Source organism: Sus scrofa, chromosome 1 (genome assembly GCF_000003025.6).
Source record: "Sus scrofa isolate TJ Tabasco breed Duroc chromosome 1, Sscrofa11.1, whole genome shotgun sequence".
Lineage (NCBI taxonomy): Eukaryota > Metazoa > Chordata > Mammalia > Artiodactyla > Suidae > Sus > Sus scrofa.
In genome coordinates this window covers 114,676,660-114,692,661 of record NC_010443.5, presented here as the reverse complement: position 1 = coordinate 114,692,661, position 16,002 = coordinate 114,676,660, and the positions used below count along the sequence as shown (strand labels likewise).

General features: G+C 41.4%; 1 protein-coding gene across 12 annotated transcripts in view; it reads left to right on the top strand.

The window, feature by feature from the left end:
- Positions 1–10,363, top strand: part of TCF12 (transcription factor 12) — a 374,065-nt gene extending 363,702 nt beyond the window's left edge. For 10 of the 12 annotated variants that reach the window (XM_021094696.1, XM_021094708.1, XM_021094732.1 and 7 more), the window contains 2 exons: positions 3,059–3,212; positions 6,443–10,363. In XM_021094696.1, the coding sequence (XP_020950355.1) occupies positions 3,059–3,201 (143 nt within the window). In that variant the 3' untranslated portion in view covers positions 3,202–3,212; positions 6,443–10,363. The remainder of the gene's footprint in view (positions 1–3,058; positions 3,213–6,442) is intronic. The other 2 variants (XM_021094715.1, XM_021094704.1) reach the window with 1 other exon arrangement.

Genomic DNA, 16,002 nt, shown 5'->3' with positions numbered 1-16,002 from the left:
TGCCTACACAGTAAAGGGAAAAAGATACCAAATGACAACCTTCTCTTATTAGTCAGAGGAGTATAATTACTGTAAAGAAAGCAGCTCCTAATATTTTTAGATAATTATGGGCACGCTACCAGTTACGCTAATAAATTAAGAGTATATCTTTGTTCCTTCATTGCCTCTTCAGAGTTGCATAGGCTTCATGTCTTTTCTTTTTTTTTTTTTTTTTTTTTTTTTTTTGTCTTTGGTTGTTGTTGTTGTTGTTGTTGTTGCCATTTCTTGGGCCGCTCCCGCGGCATATGGAGGTTCCCAGGCTAGGGGTCCAATCGGAGCTGTAGCCACCGGCCTACGCCAGAGCCACAGCAACGCGGGATCCGAGCCGCGTCTGCAACCTACACCACAGCTCACGGCAACGCCGGATCGTTAACCCACTGAGCAGGGGCAGGGACCGAACCCACAACCTCATGGTTCCCAGTCGGATTCGTTAACCATTGCGCCACGACGGGAACTCCTCATGTCTTTTCTTAAACGCAAGGGTTTAGGTGGTGAAATGTTATCTCCATATATAAGTAATAGTCAATAGAGTCAGCCAAGTTTACCATAGTAAAATCTTTTGTCTATTTTTTTTAACTCAGAAGTGAACTGTAAATGTGTATTAAAATATAAACATTCAAGTATGTTTTTACTTTACCTAAAAGAGGGAATACATTAAATAAATTTTAAAAAAAAAAAGCTCTGCTGTGTTGCAATCAGCTGGGCACTCATTTCAGGAAAATCTAACGTAAAAAAATCACAGCTTCTACAAAATACTGTTTTCATTATAGACTAATTTTAAGTGATCTTTTTATATTATAATCATTTAGACATTTTTTATGAGTTTATGAAAATAAGGGTAACAACTTTTATGTTGTATGTTAATAAACTGAAACAACTACACCATCGACTATCATGGGTTAGATATCTTATATTTAGAACTCATTTAAAGAAATTATAATAGAGGGAGTTCCCATCATGGCTTAGCAGAAATGAACCCAGTTGGTTTCCATGAGAATGTGTGTTCAATCCCTGGCTCTGCTCAGTAGATTAAGGATCTGGCGTTGCTGTGAGCTGTGGTGTAGGTCACAGAGGCAGCTTGGTTCAGGCGTTACTGTGGCTGTGGTATAGGCCAGCAGCTGTAGCTCTGATTCAACCCCCTAGCCTGGGAGCTTCCATATGCCGCACGTGTGGCCCTTTAAAAAAAAAGAAAGAGAAGGAAAGTATATAGGAACTGGAGTTCCTAAGTAGATTTTCATCCAGTGGGTCTTCAGTTCACTGGATTTTCTTTACCTTTATTTCATGTAGTAATATCCCACACCTTAAACTCTTCTGAAAATGCCCACATCAAAAGTTCCATTCAGTCTTCTCTGCTGTCTTATATGCAAAGCAGGAAGGGTTTTTATAAGCCTCTCAGTCACACCCTCAGCTGTATAAAGAACATCTCAATCATCTCATTTTACCTATCAAAGGAGAAAAGCAGGATATGTATACAGCAGCTACCTCTCTTCCTAGAAGGGTTGGCACATCTCCTATAGAGGGATGACTGAGTGTCTCTTTCTTGATCATGTTCTGAACTGGTGCGATTCTTAGATAAAAAGCACAGATGCCTTTCTTCAGGTACAAAGAGAATGTCAGCATTCATAATAGTTAAAGGTATTATATCTTAGCAGGACATTGAGGAGATTTGATAGACTAATAACAATGCTTGCCAGGATGTTTGAACAAAGCAGTAAAAGAAGTGCTTTTATTTATTTTATTTTTTTTTTTTTGCTTTGCTTTTTTTATTGCTCAGTGAAACTATTACATTTATAATTGTACAATGATCATCACAATCCAGTTTTATAGGATTTCCATCCCACACCCCCAGTGCATCCCCCTACCCCGCAAACTGTCTCCTTTGGAGACCATAAGTTTTTCAGTCTATGAGTCAGTATCTGTTCTGCAAAGTTCATTCTTTTTTCAGATTCCACATGTCACATGTTAGTGAAAGCATTTGATGTTGGTGTCTCATTGTCTGACTGACTTCACTTAGCATGATAATTTCTAGGTCCATCCATGTTGCTAAAAATGCCAGTATTTCGTTCCTTTTAATGGCTGAGTAATATTCCATTGTGTACATGTACCACATCTTCTTGATCCACTCCTCTGTCGATGGACATTTAGGTTGTTTCCATGTCTTAGCTATTGAAAATAGTGCTGCAATGAACATTGGAGTACATGTGTCTTTTTGAGTCATGATTTTCTCTGGATAGATGCCCAGGAGTGGGATTGCTGGATCAAATGGGAGTTCTATTTTTAGTTTTCTGAGGAATCTCCATACTGCTTTCCACAGTGGTTGCACTAATGTACAGTCCCACCAGCAGTGTACTAGGGTTCCTTTTTCTCCAAACCCTCTCCAGCACTTACTGTTTGTAGGCTTTGTGATGATGGCCATTTTGGCTGATGTAAGGTGGTACCTCATAGTGGTTTTGATTAGCATTTCTCTGATAATGAGTGATGCTGAACATCTTTTCATGTGTTTTTTGGCCATCTGTATGTCTTCTTTGGAGAATTGTCTGTTTAGATCTTCTGCCCATTTTTTGATGGGACTGTTTGTTTTTTTGGTATGGAGCTGCAGAAGGTGTTTATAAATTTTGGAGATAAATCCCTTGTCAGTTGCTTCATTTGCAAATATTTTCTCCCATTCTGTGGGTTGTCTTTGTTTTGTTTAGGATTTCCTTTGCTGTGCAGAAACTTTTAAGTTTAATTAAGAAAGAACTGCTTTTAGATGCTGATGTAGATCACATCAAATCTTAGAAGACTAAATCATCAGAAGAGAACAAAATGGTCAGTAAGAAGTAGAAGTCTCGAGGCTCATTTAATGCTGAGGTTTTCTCACATCATTGTTGCCTCTGTGTGATGCTATTCATGATGGGAATGAGATTACACAGAGATTGGCAATACCCACAGAAAAGGAAAATTTCTTCACTTTAAGACCCAAGAGTCCATGATTCATAGCTTGTGACTATAATGATAAAATTATTTTTCCCTATTGCAGAGAGAAACCTTAATCCCAAAGCAGCCTGCCTTAAGAGAAGGGAAGAAGAAAAAGTTTCTGCCGTATCGGCAGAGCCACCAACCACGCTGCCAGGATCCCATCCTGGGCTTAGTGAAACTACCAACCCTATGGGTCATATGTAAACATCAGCCAGGTAAGCATGGGTATGAAAACAAAGTAAAAGGAAGTCCCTTGATTCATCTTAAACTGAGTTAGAACCTTTGAAGAAAATTCCCTTGTGTCCATGATAAAGGACACAAGTTATTTGGAATCCAGTAGTTTACCCTTCTGTTATCTAATCATAACAGAAAGCCAGTGTCATTTTATACCAAGTTACTGTTAAAGTCTAATATCATTTGATAATATCATTTGATTCATAAAGATCCCTGCCCCAGGAATTTCCACATGCCATAGGCGTGGCCAGAACAAACAAACAAACAAAAACACAGCAACAACAAAACATTCTTTTTATCTTCCTCTTCCTGGACTAAACAGTTTGCTGCTTTGTGATTTTTTTTTTTTTTTAACAAAGTGAGAACAGCAGTAAAAGGTTGTTGCCCAAGTAGTTAGATAATGTGAATCGCCTTTTTCTTAACTATAGGCATTGACATTCTCTATAAGTTGTAAAGTTAATATTTAGGTGACAGAAATTAATATAGACTATAATTAAATATTTGGGTCAGTAACAAAATACAACAACATGGACTAGGAATAAAACTGGTAACTTCATTTTTATAACCTATCTTCACAAGTGTGTAATTTTTTACTACTTTCATCAGCAAGTAAAAGGAGTAGCAAAACTAAATGGATGGGAGGTTTTAGAGCAGGAAAGAAAATAGATTGCAATTTCATTTCATCACCTTTGTGGCTATCTCATTTTTGAGCTGAAAGTTTGGAATTTGATAGAATATTTCACAGCTGTAAACATTGGTCAATAACTCACCTTTTGCTGAAGAAATTGATTCCTACCAATTCTTCATTTATCCTTCTTAGGATTAGGCTAGACCGAAGCAGAAGATTTCTTTTGGGGACAAAAGAGAAAGTATTGATGTAATTACTTAAAGTGTCAATTATAAATCTAACATTAGCACACTGGAGAAAACTAAATCACCTCTCCCACAGAAAAACAAAAACAGCAGTGTAACAGACTCTGCATGTCAAAGTGACTTTAGGCAAGAGCCAATTAAATTACAGATTCTCTAAAACCCAAGCCATTGTTTCATGTTCTATGGAAACTATAGAATATCATGGAAAAGTATTTTTATTCAAAAATAAACTTTGAAGTCTTTAAAATAAAAACAGCCAGTGTTTGTCGATGCAGAAGTAACTTTCTAAGTTGGCAAATTATGTAGAGGTATCTTCCTATGGTCAGGTCCCAGGTAACCACCAGACTGTGAGAAGAGCACTTGACATCCAGCTTCCTGTGTAGTCCTTTCTTATCTCATTTTAGTTTGTTGTAAACTTCTTCCCAGTCACTCTCCAGCTTTCTTCCACTCTCTCCCCCACCACACATCTCTTCTCCTTTACTGTTTACCGCCTATTCTTTCACTGCTTCTGTATTTCCTGCTATTTGCATAGCTCTACCTTTAACTCAATAATGAGGAAACTCCCCCACTTTAGGTTAAAATTAAACCTGGAGCATTCTCATCTATTGGAAAGAATCCTTTTTTAAAAAAAAAAAAAAAGCGGGTGGTTTTCAAGGTTATGAGAAATGTAGTAAAGGTACTTTGTTCCTTAAGATTTCATGAGGCTAGTGTTTATTATATTGAAATATGTCTTAAAGGTGGCTAATTTCATAAAGGTGGTTATCTGGTTTCAGTTGATAACCTTCAATTCTTTATAGAACTGGAGAGCAGACTAAAACCAGTAAGAAATTGAGCAGCAGGGAAAATGACTGCTAGAATCAAAATGGCTGATAAATGACCACAGAATGATTGACCTAAAAAGCACAAGAGTTTGCCACCACGCAATGTGAGGCCAAGTAGTTTTGAATGTCTCAGTTATCCATTCCTAAGAGCATCACTCTGATACAAAACCGTGGTCCTTATTAAAAAGAAGGTAAAGGTATGATTTTTCCTAAAACTTTTTCCATCCAAAATGGCTGAAATGGGAAATTTCAGAGCTACTACTATGTGTATTATATAAAGAATATAAATATGAAATTTTTACTAATAAAATTTTCTTAATAAATTCATTGCATAAACATTTATTGAGTACTTGCTATGGACCAAGAACTGGAACCAATGTGAAAATCAATACAAAATGGTCCCTGCCCTCAAAAACTTTCAGTTTAGAGGAGATAGATATAGACAATTAACACAGTACAATGGACTGGATGCAGCAATAAATACATGCTTTGTTTAATATCACTTTGATAGGGAGAGAATAAAATAGTTACACAATTAGAAATCTCCTTAGCTAGAAATTATACAGCTGGAAGATAGAGAGGGACCTTGGGAGATCATCATAAGCTAGACACCAACCAAAAAATGCCCAGAACATCTGGAAGCAAAGCAATAGTCAGAACATTTTGAAACCAAACAGGTTGACTTAGGCCACTACCACAGGAAAATGGATACAAGGTCTGCATTTGGCCTTGGGAGGTGTATACGATAACAAACCCCCCAAAAACCACATTCTTACTGTAACCAAGACAGGACTATAGAGGAAAGGGGAAAGAAACTAGGTGAAAGGGGACATTATACTGAAGGCTGAGGTGAACTACCATATTTTAGTATATGTCACCACCCTTCTCTTAATATGCATATAATTTAAATAGCACCATGACAGTTCTGGTTAGACCATATAGGATCAAAGGAGGAACTAATTATGTTTTGATGTCCACCTGTAAATGAGGAAGAAGGTGGCTTTCTCCCCTCCCATTTTTTCTTTGATAATAAAAATGTAGTCCTCTTGGCTGTCAGGGCTGCACTGCCTTGCCTACCCGTTGTGTCTCTCACAAGCATCCTATGCTAGTAAACTTACTCTTTGCTTACCAATAAATAAATGAATACATGCTTTGATGTCATCTCCCCACTGAGACCTGGAGGAGACCTCAGAGCTCAGCCATTGTCACCCTGAATTTTGCCAAAGTGAAGGTCTGCATAGTTGTTATAGCTGCTGTATAATCCTGCATCTTGTGATTCTCTACACACATGATCTCCTTTAAAAATCTTACTATATACATCAAGTAAAACCACTTCAGTTATGCCTTAGAAAGAAGAAACCTCACTTAAAAATCATGTAGCCAACTGCTAATTTAGTGTACACCCGGGTATACATGAGGAATACCAGCTTGTTTTGTTCTGTTCTGGGGAGGTGTTTATATATCTCACGGTGATGTCCTAATTGGTTCTGTTCTCTCCCTGGCTCTCCCTGCCACAGTTCCAGAGTTATCAGTAGGCTAGATAGAAGGTGACCTCTCCTCATAAGGACTTGGACAACTCAGATTATCTGAAGACACAAACCTGATAGGAGGGAGAAGAAAAAACAAAACACTTGAAGCAAGAAATGCAATTGTAATCCTACGATCAAAGCAACTGGTCAACACTTCCATCAGAAGTGAAGATGGGAAGAAGCTCATCCGATAGAACGTCAGCCCATGAGATGTTTGCAACATGTCATTTTGTTGCAAGCAGTGTGTCGCTTCTGCACAATCAGAGACTGTCTCGATCTCTCCACTCACCGTGGAAGTTGCCTTGTGCCTAAACTGAATTGACAAATGCATTGTAACTACAAATTTTATTTATTGTTATGGAACTGTAAGGTCTACATATAAAGGGAAAAAGTTAATGTGGAAAGCTGATCTACACTCAGCTGATGCCAGCATTCTTTAAAGCTGTTCACCTGCAGAGAACAAAGCAGTGACAACCATTGGCCCTTAGCATTCCCGGCATACCTGTTAGTGTCTTAAAAAGGAAGGGAAAAGTTTTTTGTTGCCCTCTCCTATCCTTTTGCCATATGAATAGTGTTTTCCGTGAAATAGGAAAATATGACTTGGTATAGCATTTCTCTCGCTCTCATTTTTTCATTCATTTTTATTTTTTCTTTGTGGGTGTTGTATTTGGTCTCTGAATCTGAATAGTTTATGGTCACAGTCCAGACTCCTCCTTGTAGCCCTGTGTGCTTTGCATATTTACCTTACAAAGATGAGCAGAGACCAGCTGTGACCATAGCCTAGCTAAGATTTTAAAAGGGGAAATTTTGTCCCCTAGATTTTCCCCCCAAATAAACATTGCTTTATTTCTAATAATAACCAAGATTTTTCAAGCTTCTAGGTTTCATAGTAAAGCTTGTAATAGCAAGAAGTGTAAATTACGAGGGAAGAATTTACCTTTTAGAAATTGCTTTGTTTTCCAAGCAGTGAGTACTACATACAGTACTTGTAAAGTGTTAGCTGTAAGTAAGCACAAAATGGATTTAAAATACAAAGAAGATTTTCAGGCTGTGATTATGTTGAACATAACAACCCAATAGTCACCAAGGCAGGTAGTGTGATAAATGAACACACCACTCTGAGGCTAATTACCTAATGGAATACAAGAGCAATGGTCACCCGTGTTTCCTTATTCTAGCCTTTATTTCTCTGTCATTTGGACGGCTGGTCAGTGGGGAGGAATTCAGTGGGTGATGTAATCAACTGCAAACCATCTGCCCCTGTCCCAAGAAGATGAGCCAGATTAGCATTAAACTGGTCCTTGTCACTCCATCTTAATACTCTGCATTAAGGCACCCCTTTGTCTCTAATCCTTGAGAGTTGTTTTTTAAGACATCATAATCACTTTGAACTTCCATGAAACCTGTCTTCCACCACAACCACCCTGGGAGAGAAAAACATGCTAATAAATAAACAAGGTTGTCTTGGCTTAATAATTCCTTATAGCCAATATCAACAGTGGCAATCAGCACACAGAAGAAAGGACCCAAATCACTATGTAACATAAAGATTACTGTTAATTTGAAAGAACAAAAGCAATTAAGACAGAACTTCAGATCCTCCAATCAGGATGATTCCTAACAAATCAGTCTTTTGTGAACATGGTGGACTTTTTGGTTACTTTAATTTGCCTATATTCTCCAGTTACATCAGACTCTATCTGTGGCCTTGTTCTTCATTTCAGTGTTAATCAGCTAAACAGAAGTTGTTGCTTATGATGTGTGAGTGAACATATGCCACTGCCTGGCCTTTTTTCTTCGGAGCTTGTTGTCTTTTTCGCTATATTAGACTTTGCAGTATGCCCAGAAGCTTTCCTTCATAAAATAGAAAGAAAAAAACATTTGGCTTATTTTTCACTGTAGCTAGTCTTTTATACAATAATCTTGTAAGAAAATTTCTTGAATTCTAAATATTACTCTTTCTAGATTTTTGAAATCGAAAAGTTTTCAGTAAAAAGTTTCTTACTTTATTTTATTATATTAGGTAGTAAAAATGTAGGGTTATTTACCATAACCTGTTCATTAATATCAGAAATTTACAATAGCATTTTAAGACCATAGTAGGAATCTAGCATACCGTGTAGTACCTATGGAGTATTGTAAGAGCTAATTGTCCGAGATGAATTGCTCATCTTGTTCTCCAGTTTCCATTGTTGGTTTATTGCAGATTTGTATCCTGTGTCAAATGCAAGGTATTATTGATAAACCTTTTCAACCAGCAGCAAGAAGTTCAAAATTTTTTCTGTCACTGTAACAGAAAACACAATATGTATATAACATTTATGTAGCAATAAATGTGCCATCTTTTTTTTTTTAACATAGTAAACTAGTGAGTTTTTTACATTCCTCTCTCAAACATTAATGCATTTTGGTTTTTTTGGGTTTTTTTTCCCCTCCATCTCATTGCTCCCAGAAATGCCCACACTGCTTTTCTTTCTTTTCTACCAGCTTTCTTGAGATATGATTGACGTATAATAGTTGCGTATGCTCAAGGTGTCAATTGTCATGATTTGATACACATATATACTGCAGAATGGTTACCACAGGAAGGTTCATCTTACACATCCATCACCTTACAGAGTTCCTTTTTTGGGTGTGCGGTAAGAATTTTTAAGGCCCGCTCTATTCTTCATATGTGTGTTGTCTGCAACATTATCTGGGAAACCCATCAGGACAGAGTCAGGTTTGTAGAACTAAGCCGATAGTCTAGTCTATAACTTCTCTGGGTTGTACATTTCTCCTCTTTCCCTGTCTGCTGATAGTGGCCTTTCAGCCTTTAGGAAAAGGTTGACCAAACATTGATTAGTAGTTAAAATCTGCTTATTTGTAGATCTAGAGAAAAGCGAAGATGGAAAAAGACTCAAATGGAGCTTTTCAAGTTAACATTCTTTGAAGCAGTTTCACGTGTTTTATGTCTCTGTTCTCACAAAAAGCCTGTGTCATAATTAGGGAATGGTATTACTTACTGTTTTCAGATAAGGAATTCTGCTTTTATCCCGGTTTTCACATATACCCCCACCCACCCTCCACCATTGAAAATATGCATAGCAATTATCCATGCGGACTTCATGCTAAGCAAGAGCCTAAGACCACCAGTGGATAAACTTTTTTGGACAGATTTTTGTAGGACCTATGTGTGAGACACCCAAGATCATCATCATACCTTCTTAGTATGACTTTCTTCTCTTGGCAAATTATGAAGTCCACTGTTGACATTAGAGGTCCAACAGACCATTTTACTACTTGTGGGATTTGGTGAAAACAAGTTAGTTTGATTTCTCTTTATACAAATTGATAAATAAAAAGCTCCATCTAAGAAGAAAATATAGAATATTAGAGCTGAAATAAAGCTAAAGGTCATCTCATCAACCCCTCTTAATACATTTATAAAAGCTGAGGCCTACACAGGTTTATGTCTCCAAGATCACATAACTAGTATCAGATCAAGACACTTAAAAACTGCCCTACAAAATCTTGCCTTTAGCTTCTCTTCCTTGTCTCATAGATTTTTAGGCCAATTCTATTCAGGGGCTTCACTTTTTTTCTCTACTACATTTTTTTCTTTCATTTTTCTCTCCTGTAGTTCATATATTTTTTTTCTTCCATGGAAACTCAATTTAAATACACATCACATCGTGCGTGTGTACCTGCATGTGTGTGTATGTGTGTTAAAGGTTAAAGAGTATTAGCTTTGGCATCGGACAGTCCTCAGTTCAGTCCAAGCTCAACATCTAATTAGCTCCATTTCCTTATCTGAAAAACAAAGATACGTATTAGATTTGTTTAAGTATTGAATGAAACAATGTATGGAAAGCTCTTACCATGGTTCCTGTCACATAAGAACTCAATAAATGATAAATATTTTTAAAATAAAGAGTAGCTTTCCTTATAGCCAGCTCCCAGGAAGACTCCTCTTCAGCCATCCTGTGAGAGGTAAACGGTGGTGATATCAACCCCAAGAAGATGTCAACCCACCTCTGCAGAAGTCTACACTCTTCGGGGGGAAATCCAGTGAAACCTTTATTTTCACTGCCCCTCAAATGGCTACATTTTATGAGGACTTTTTTTAAACCCTCACATTTCGAAAGTGAGCCAGTAAGCTTTGCCCTTTTATGCGTTAGCAGCTGTGTCAGTTTGGGTCCTCAGGAAGCAGAAACCAAATGGAGTTAGGCATGCAAGAGGTTTATTGAAGGTAGTACCTGTGGAAACAGAAGGGAAAGAAATCAGAAGTAATTATGGATGGTCTTCAGACCATGATGCAGTTCTGACATCTGTGAAAGAAGGGGAGAAGGGAGGAGGATTAGGTAGGAAGAACTACCGGCATCTCTGGAGAAAGTCCTGGGCAGTCCACTGAGGTCCAAGAAGATTGCCCACTGGGGAGGCTTGTGTTGGACAGAAGTGGTAAGGTACCAGTGTCCCTGTGGTGGGCAGTCACCCGGGAGTTACCTGGGGAGACAGGCCTCAGTTTGAAAACTGCAAAGGTGCTGCCTCTGGAGGCTGATGGCCAACGTCTTCTTGACAGGTTATCCTTTAAAGGGAGATCTCAGAAGAGTGTCTCCACGGCTTTCACAATACCTCATTGCTACTTCCTACAGACTGTCAGAACAAAACTAAAGGGTCTTTTGTGGTCACTGGGGCCAAAGCTGACCTCAGCAGGCTGATGAGAATTTCTAAAACTGCAGTTCTTTCTCCCCCAGCATTCTGCAGTCAAAGAATCCTACACATGTTACCAAGGAGGACAAATACCCTTCCTCTTCCATCTTCATGGGCCATGATGTGGCCAGGTATAATCTGAGACCCTAAAGTTGCTGTGCTTAGCATTCTGGTGGTCTTCACCGGACCTGGTGTTAGTCCCTGCCTTGTGGGTCAGTGGACAGTCCACAAGGTCTTTGTGGTCACTTGGCTTTGTTTTGAGGTGTTTCCCTATGCTGCCCACAGCCTCAGGAGTGCTTACCTCTGCCCTGTACCTGCATGTTCATGGGAGTGGAAACAAATCCAACTAGTAACCATGAGGTTTCAGATTCAATCCCTGGCCTTGTTCAGTGGGTTAAGGATCTGGTGTTGCCGTGAGCTGTGGTGTAGGTTGCAGGCTCGGCTCAGATCCCAAGGTGCTATGGCTATGGCTGTGGCCATGGCCAGCGGCTACAGCTCTGATTCAACTCCGAGACTGGCATCTTCCATATGCCGTGTGTGTCGCCCTAAAAAGCAAAAAAAAAAAAAAAAAAAAAAAAAAAAAAAAGTCATTTCAAAACCTTTTTTTTTTTTTTTTTTTTTTTTAGGACTGTACGTACCCTCAGCATATGGAAGTTCCTAGTCTAAGGGTTTTATCAGCTATAGCTGCCGGCCTATGCCATAGCCACAACCACGCGAGATCCAAGCCATATCTGTGACCTCTATACCACAGCTCACGGCAATGCTGATCCACAACCCACTGAGCGAGGCTAGGAATTGCACCAGTATCCTCGTGGTTACTAGTTGGATTTGTTTCCGCTAAGCCACAAGGGAACTCCTCAAATGTTTATGGCAAAATAAAATTGCTATTTGATGTGGGATTTGAGCTCGTTTAATATATTTGATATATTTTATATATATACATATATATACACAGATGGGTGTGTGTATATATATACACACATATATGTATAGACCTGATGGAAAGGTCTTAAAGACCTGAAGGTGTAACATCCTGAGTTCCTTCAAGTTCAGTTTCTTTCATTTAATACTTTTTCCTTCTGTGGTTTCTTGATAGTTTTGGGAAGATACTCAACCATGTCTTCCCCTCTGGAGGACAGGACCACTGGTGTATCTCTGAAGCTCTCATCTGCCTAGGCTGTGAGGACCCCCAGAGACAGCATGGGGTTTTTTAGACGCTCCAAAGAAACTACTTTTCCCCTGCTCCCAGGGTGAGGTCTTCCTTTTCTATCCCTTGCAGCCCTTTGATAATTGTTGCTTTCTCCTATTTCTCTGGCCTTTTTTGGGACCTTTCCTACAAGCCTGAGTCTTTTCTCCTGGACAGCTGGTCCTGGTTGGACCAGTGCTGGGGACAGGCTCTTGTCCTGAAATACACCCAACCATCAACCATGGTGCATTTTCTCTGTCGTCTGGTTACTCCCAGCAACCACACTCAGTTCAGTGAACTTGGGTAAGTTTCAAAGCGGCCCAGCAATGAACTCCAGCCCCTGCCTTGCAGGGCCATGGCATTAGGATGTCCTGCCTGTGGGACCACCGCACACTCAGGCTCCAGTCCCAGGGGCCCCTCCTGACACCTCCATCATTTCAGGCTGAGCCACCACACCCATGCACGTCAGACCGCCCCCAGGCCATCTCACCTCCCCCTCATTAAAGCCTGCGCTGAAAAGAGCAGGGTTGTTTTCCAGACTCTGTCATCAGGGAGGTATTGATCAACACTGATAGTGCGAGGAGCTTGATCTCACCCCAACTGGCAGAGATTAATTAGCTTGATTCCCAAGCATAATCCCTAATTAGGGGCAGGAAGAAAGGAAAGAAAACACAAAGCAACTATTCTGTCCGGGGGCGGGGGGTGCAGGAAGGCGAGGAAGAAGCAGGTAAACACGTCCCAGCACCTGAGTGCCTCCTGCCTACTCCTGGCCAGCCCCTGAGCACAAAGAGTGCTGAGGAGGGGGTGCCTTAATGCAAGGATATGCTTTTAGTTTCTTTGCTTTGCATCCTCCCTAGCAACACACTGGAAGGTGCAATTAAGCAGGATGCTTTGAAGTGCCTGCTCTAGGCTTGCACTGCCCCCTGGGGGCTGAGGCTGCCAGCAGGGGAGAATTCAGCTCCCCTAGACTTCGAGAAAGGTTGGATGAGGAGAGGCTAATCACCCTGAGACCTGAGTAGAAGTAGTGAAATGATCCGGTTTCCTGCAGCCGGGAAGCAGGTGTCATCTTACTCTATTACAAAGCATTTCTAGAGCTTTCCAGTGAGGACTGGCGGGTGGTGGGGGGACAGCTGGACGAAGGAGGAACCTATGACTTAACAGCTGTGAGATTTGGCCAATCCAAACTTAACCCCTCCAGAGAGTTCCTCTTGAGGCTAACAAACCCGACTGTTAACCATGAAGACTCCGGTATGATCCCTGGCCTCGCTCAGTGGGTTAAAGATCAGGCCTTGCTGTGAGCTCTGGTGTAGGTCAAAGAAGCAGCTTGGATCCCACGTTGCTGTGGCTGTGGTGTAGGCCGGCGCTTCAGCTCCAATTCGACCCTCTCCATCAGCCTGGGAACCTCCATATGCTGCGGGTGCGGCCCTAAAAAGACAAACAAAACAAAACAAAACAAAATTTAACCCTTCTGAACTTCAGTTTCCTCTTCTATAAAATGGGGATAATTTATAATCATATTAGTTCACATAACAGTTATGAGAATTAACTGATGTGTTCAGAGGTACATGGCACCCAGGGGGCACTTTCTAACCCACCTGACAGAAGCAAACCATGGGTGCAACAAATCAAAAAATGGCCGTTAAGAAAATAATCGCTAAAAAAAAAAAAAAAAAAAAGGAGTTCCTGTCGTGGCTCAGGGGTTAACGAACCTGACTAGCATCTATGAGGCTGCGGGTTCAATATCTCTCAGTGGGTTAAGGATCCCAAGCTGCTGAGAGCTGTGCCGCCATAGGCCGGCAGCAAGCGCTCCAGTTAGACTCCTAGCCTGGGAACCTCCATATGCTGCCAGTGCTGCCCTAAAAGACAAAAAGACAAAAAAAGAAAAGAAAAGAATTGTTTATGTTTTTTGGATGTGATTGTTTTTCTAAAGTCCTTGTCTGTTAGAGATACTGCCTTGTTTGCAGAGGTAATGATGGGATGTCTGGTAGTAGCTTCAGTGTCGGGTGGTGGGGGTGGGATGAAAGGGTTTAGATGGAACAGGATTGGCTGAATTGATCATTGTCAAACCTGGGTGACAGATACATGGGAGTTCGCTATGTGCTTTATTTTGAGATGTTTGACGTTTTTCATGACACTAAGTTGAAAGAGGGAGGAGAGAAAGGCAGGAAGGAAAGTAAAAAGATTCCATTCTAGTGTCCTTTCTGAAACCTTCCCTGACCCCACATCTGCAGGGGGATGGAGGGTGTTTTCTGCTGAGCCAGAGCAGTGAGGTCTGAGAGGAGACAGGAGGGAGCTCCAAGAAGCAGCCTCAGGCTGCAAAGTCCCTCTGGGAACCTTAGAGAGAGACAGCAGGACAGGGAGACAATGGAGCCTAGCCTGGGTGGTGCCCGGGATGACATCAGGTGGCCAAGGGTCATGGGACCAGAAGGGAGGGAGGCCATAGCAGAGAGAACATTGACAGCTGTGGAGGAGGAAGCAATGTGAGCCAACTTCCCTAAGGAAAGGGTGGCAGGGCCAGCGAGCTTGGGCGGTGGCAGGGTGCTCCAGGATGAGAGTGGGGGTTTTTATGTTTGTTTGTTTGTTTTTTGTCTTTTTGCCATTTCTTGGGCCGCTCCTGCGGCATATGGAGGTTCCCACGCTAGGGGTCGAATCGGAGCTGTAGCCACTGGCCTACACCACAGCCACAGCAACTTGGGATCCGAGCTAAGTCTGCAACCTACACCACAGCTCACAGCAATGTTGGATCCTTAACCCACTGAGCAAGGCCAGGGATCGAACCCGCAACCTCATGGTTCCTAGTCGGATTCGTTAACCACTGAGCCACAACAGGAACTCCGAGAGTGGGGTTTTGAAGGAGAAGGAGAGCCCACTGTACCCCCAGGTACCAAGCGGGTGGTATCTTGAGAGACACATGCCATCGAGGCAGCCTGTGGTCTGGAAATTGCAGGTATCTGCTCTCTCACCAGCCGGCAGATAGCCCTGGTCTAGGTGTTGGAGCTGCCACACCAGGGGCCAAGTTACCTCACGTGCCTACCTAGGGGAAAACAGGCACCTCAATCCCTGATGCGACCAGAGTGTCCCCATTTCTCTGAGGATTCTCTGGGGAGTCCCCACAGGACTCAGAACCATACTGCAATGACCCTGTTCCCGAGAAAGGGCTGTGTCCCAGGGCAGCCTGCATGGGGGAAGGAATGTGGGTAGGTGACGTGTCCAGATCTGCCCAGGGAGGCTGGGAATGGGAAGAGAAGCATCTGCCAACCAGTTTGGGGGAAAGTGGATTTTGCAACAACCTCGATGATGTTAAGAGCTTGGGGGGCCTGGGAAGACCAAATGTTTAATATTTGGAAAAGAGACTATCTAAACAAAGCAATTAGGAGGCTCCTTTGTAGTGATATGAAAGAGATGAATTGGGTTTATCCAACATCAAAGGACAGGAGATACAATGGGGAATGAGGCCCTTGGGCAGCGTGGGCAGGGCTGGAGCAGACACTCCAGCAGACGTGGGTGTGGGGAAGGAGAAGGCCCAGCAGTCTGTGTTTCAGGATCACTTTGAAGCCCCCTCCCCACTAAAGCTTTCTCCCACTCATTTAACATTGTTCCTAAAACCTAGCTCTCAGATGAAGGTTTAACCTCCCCCAAACCCACCTTTTCAAAAGCAACATTTGCCACC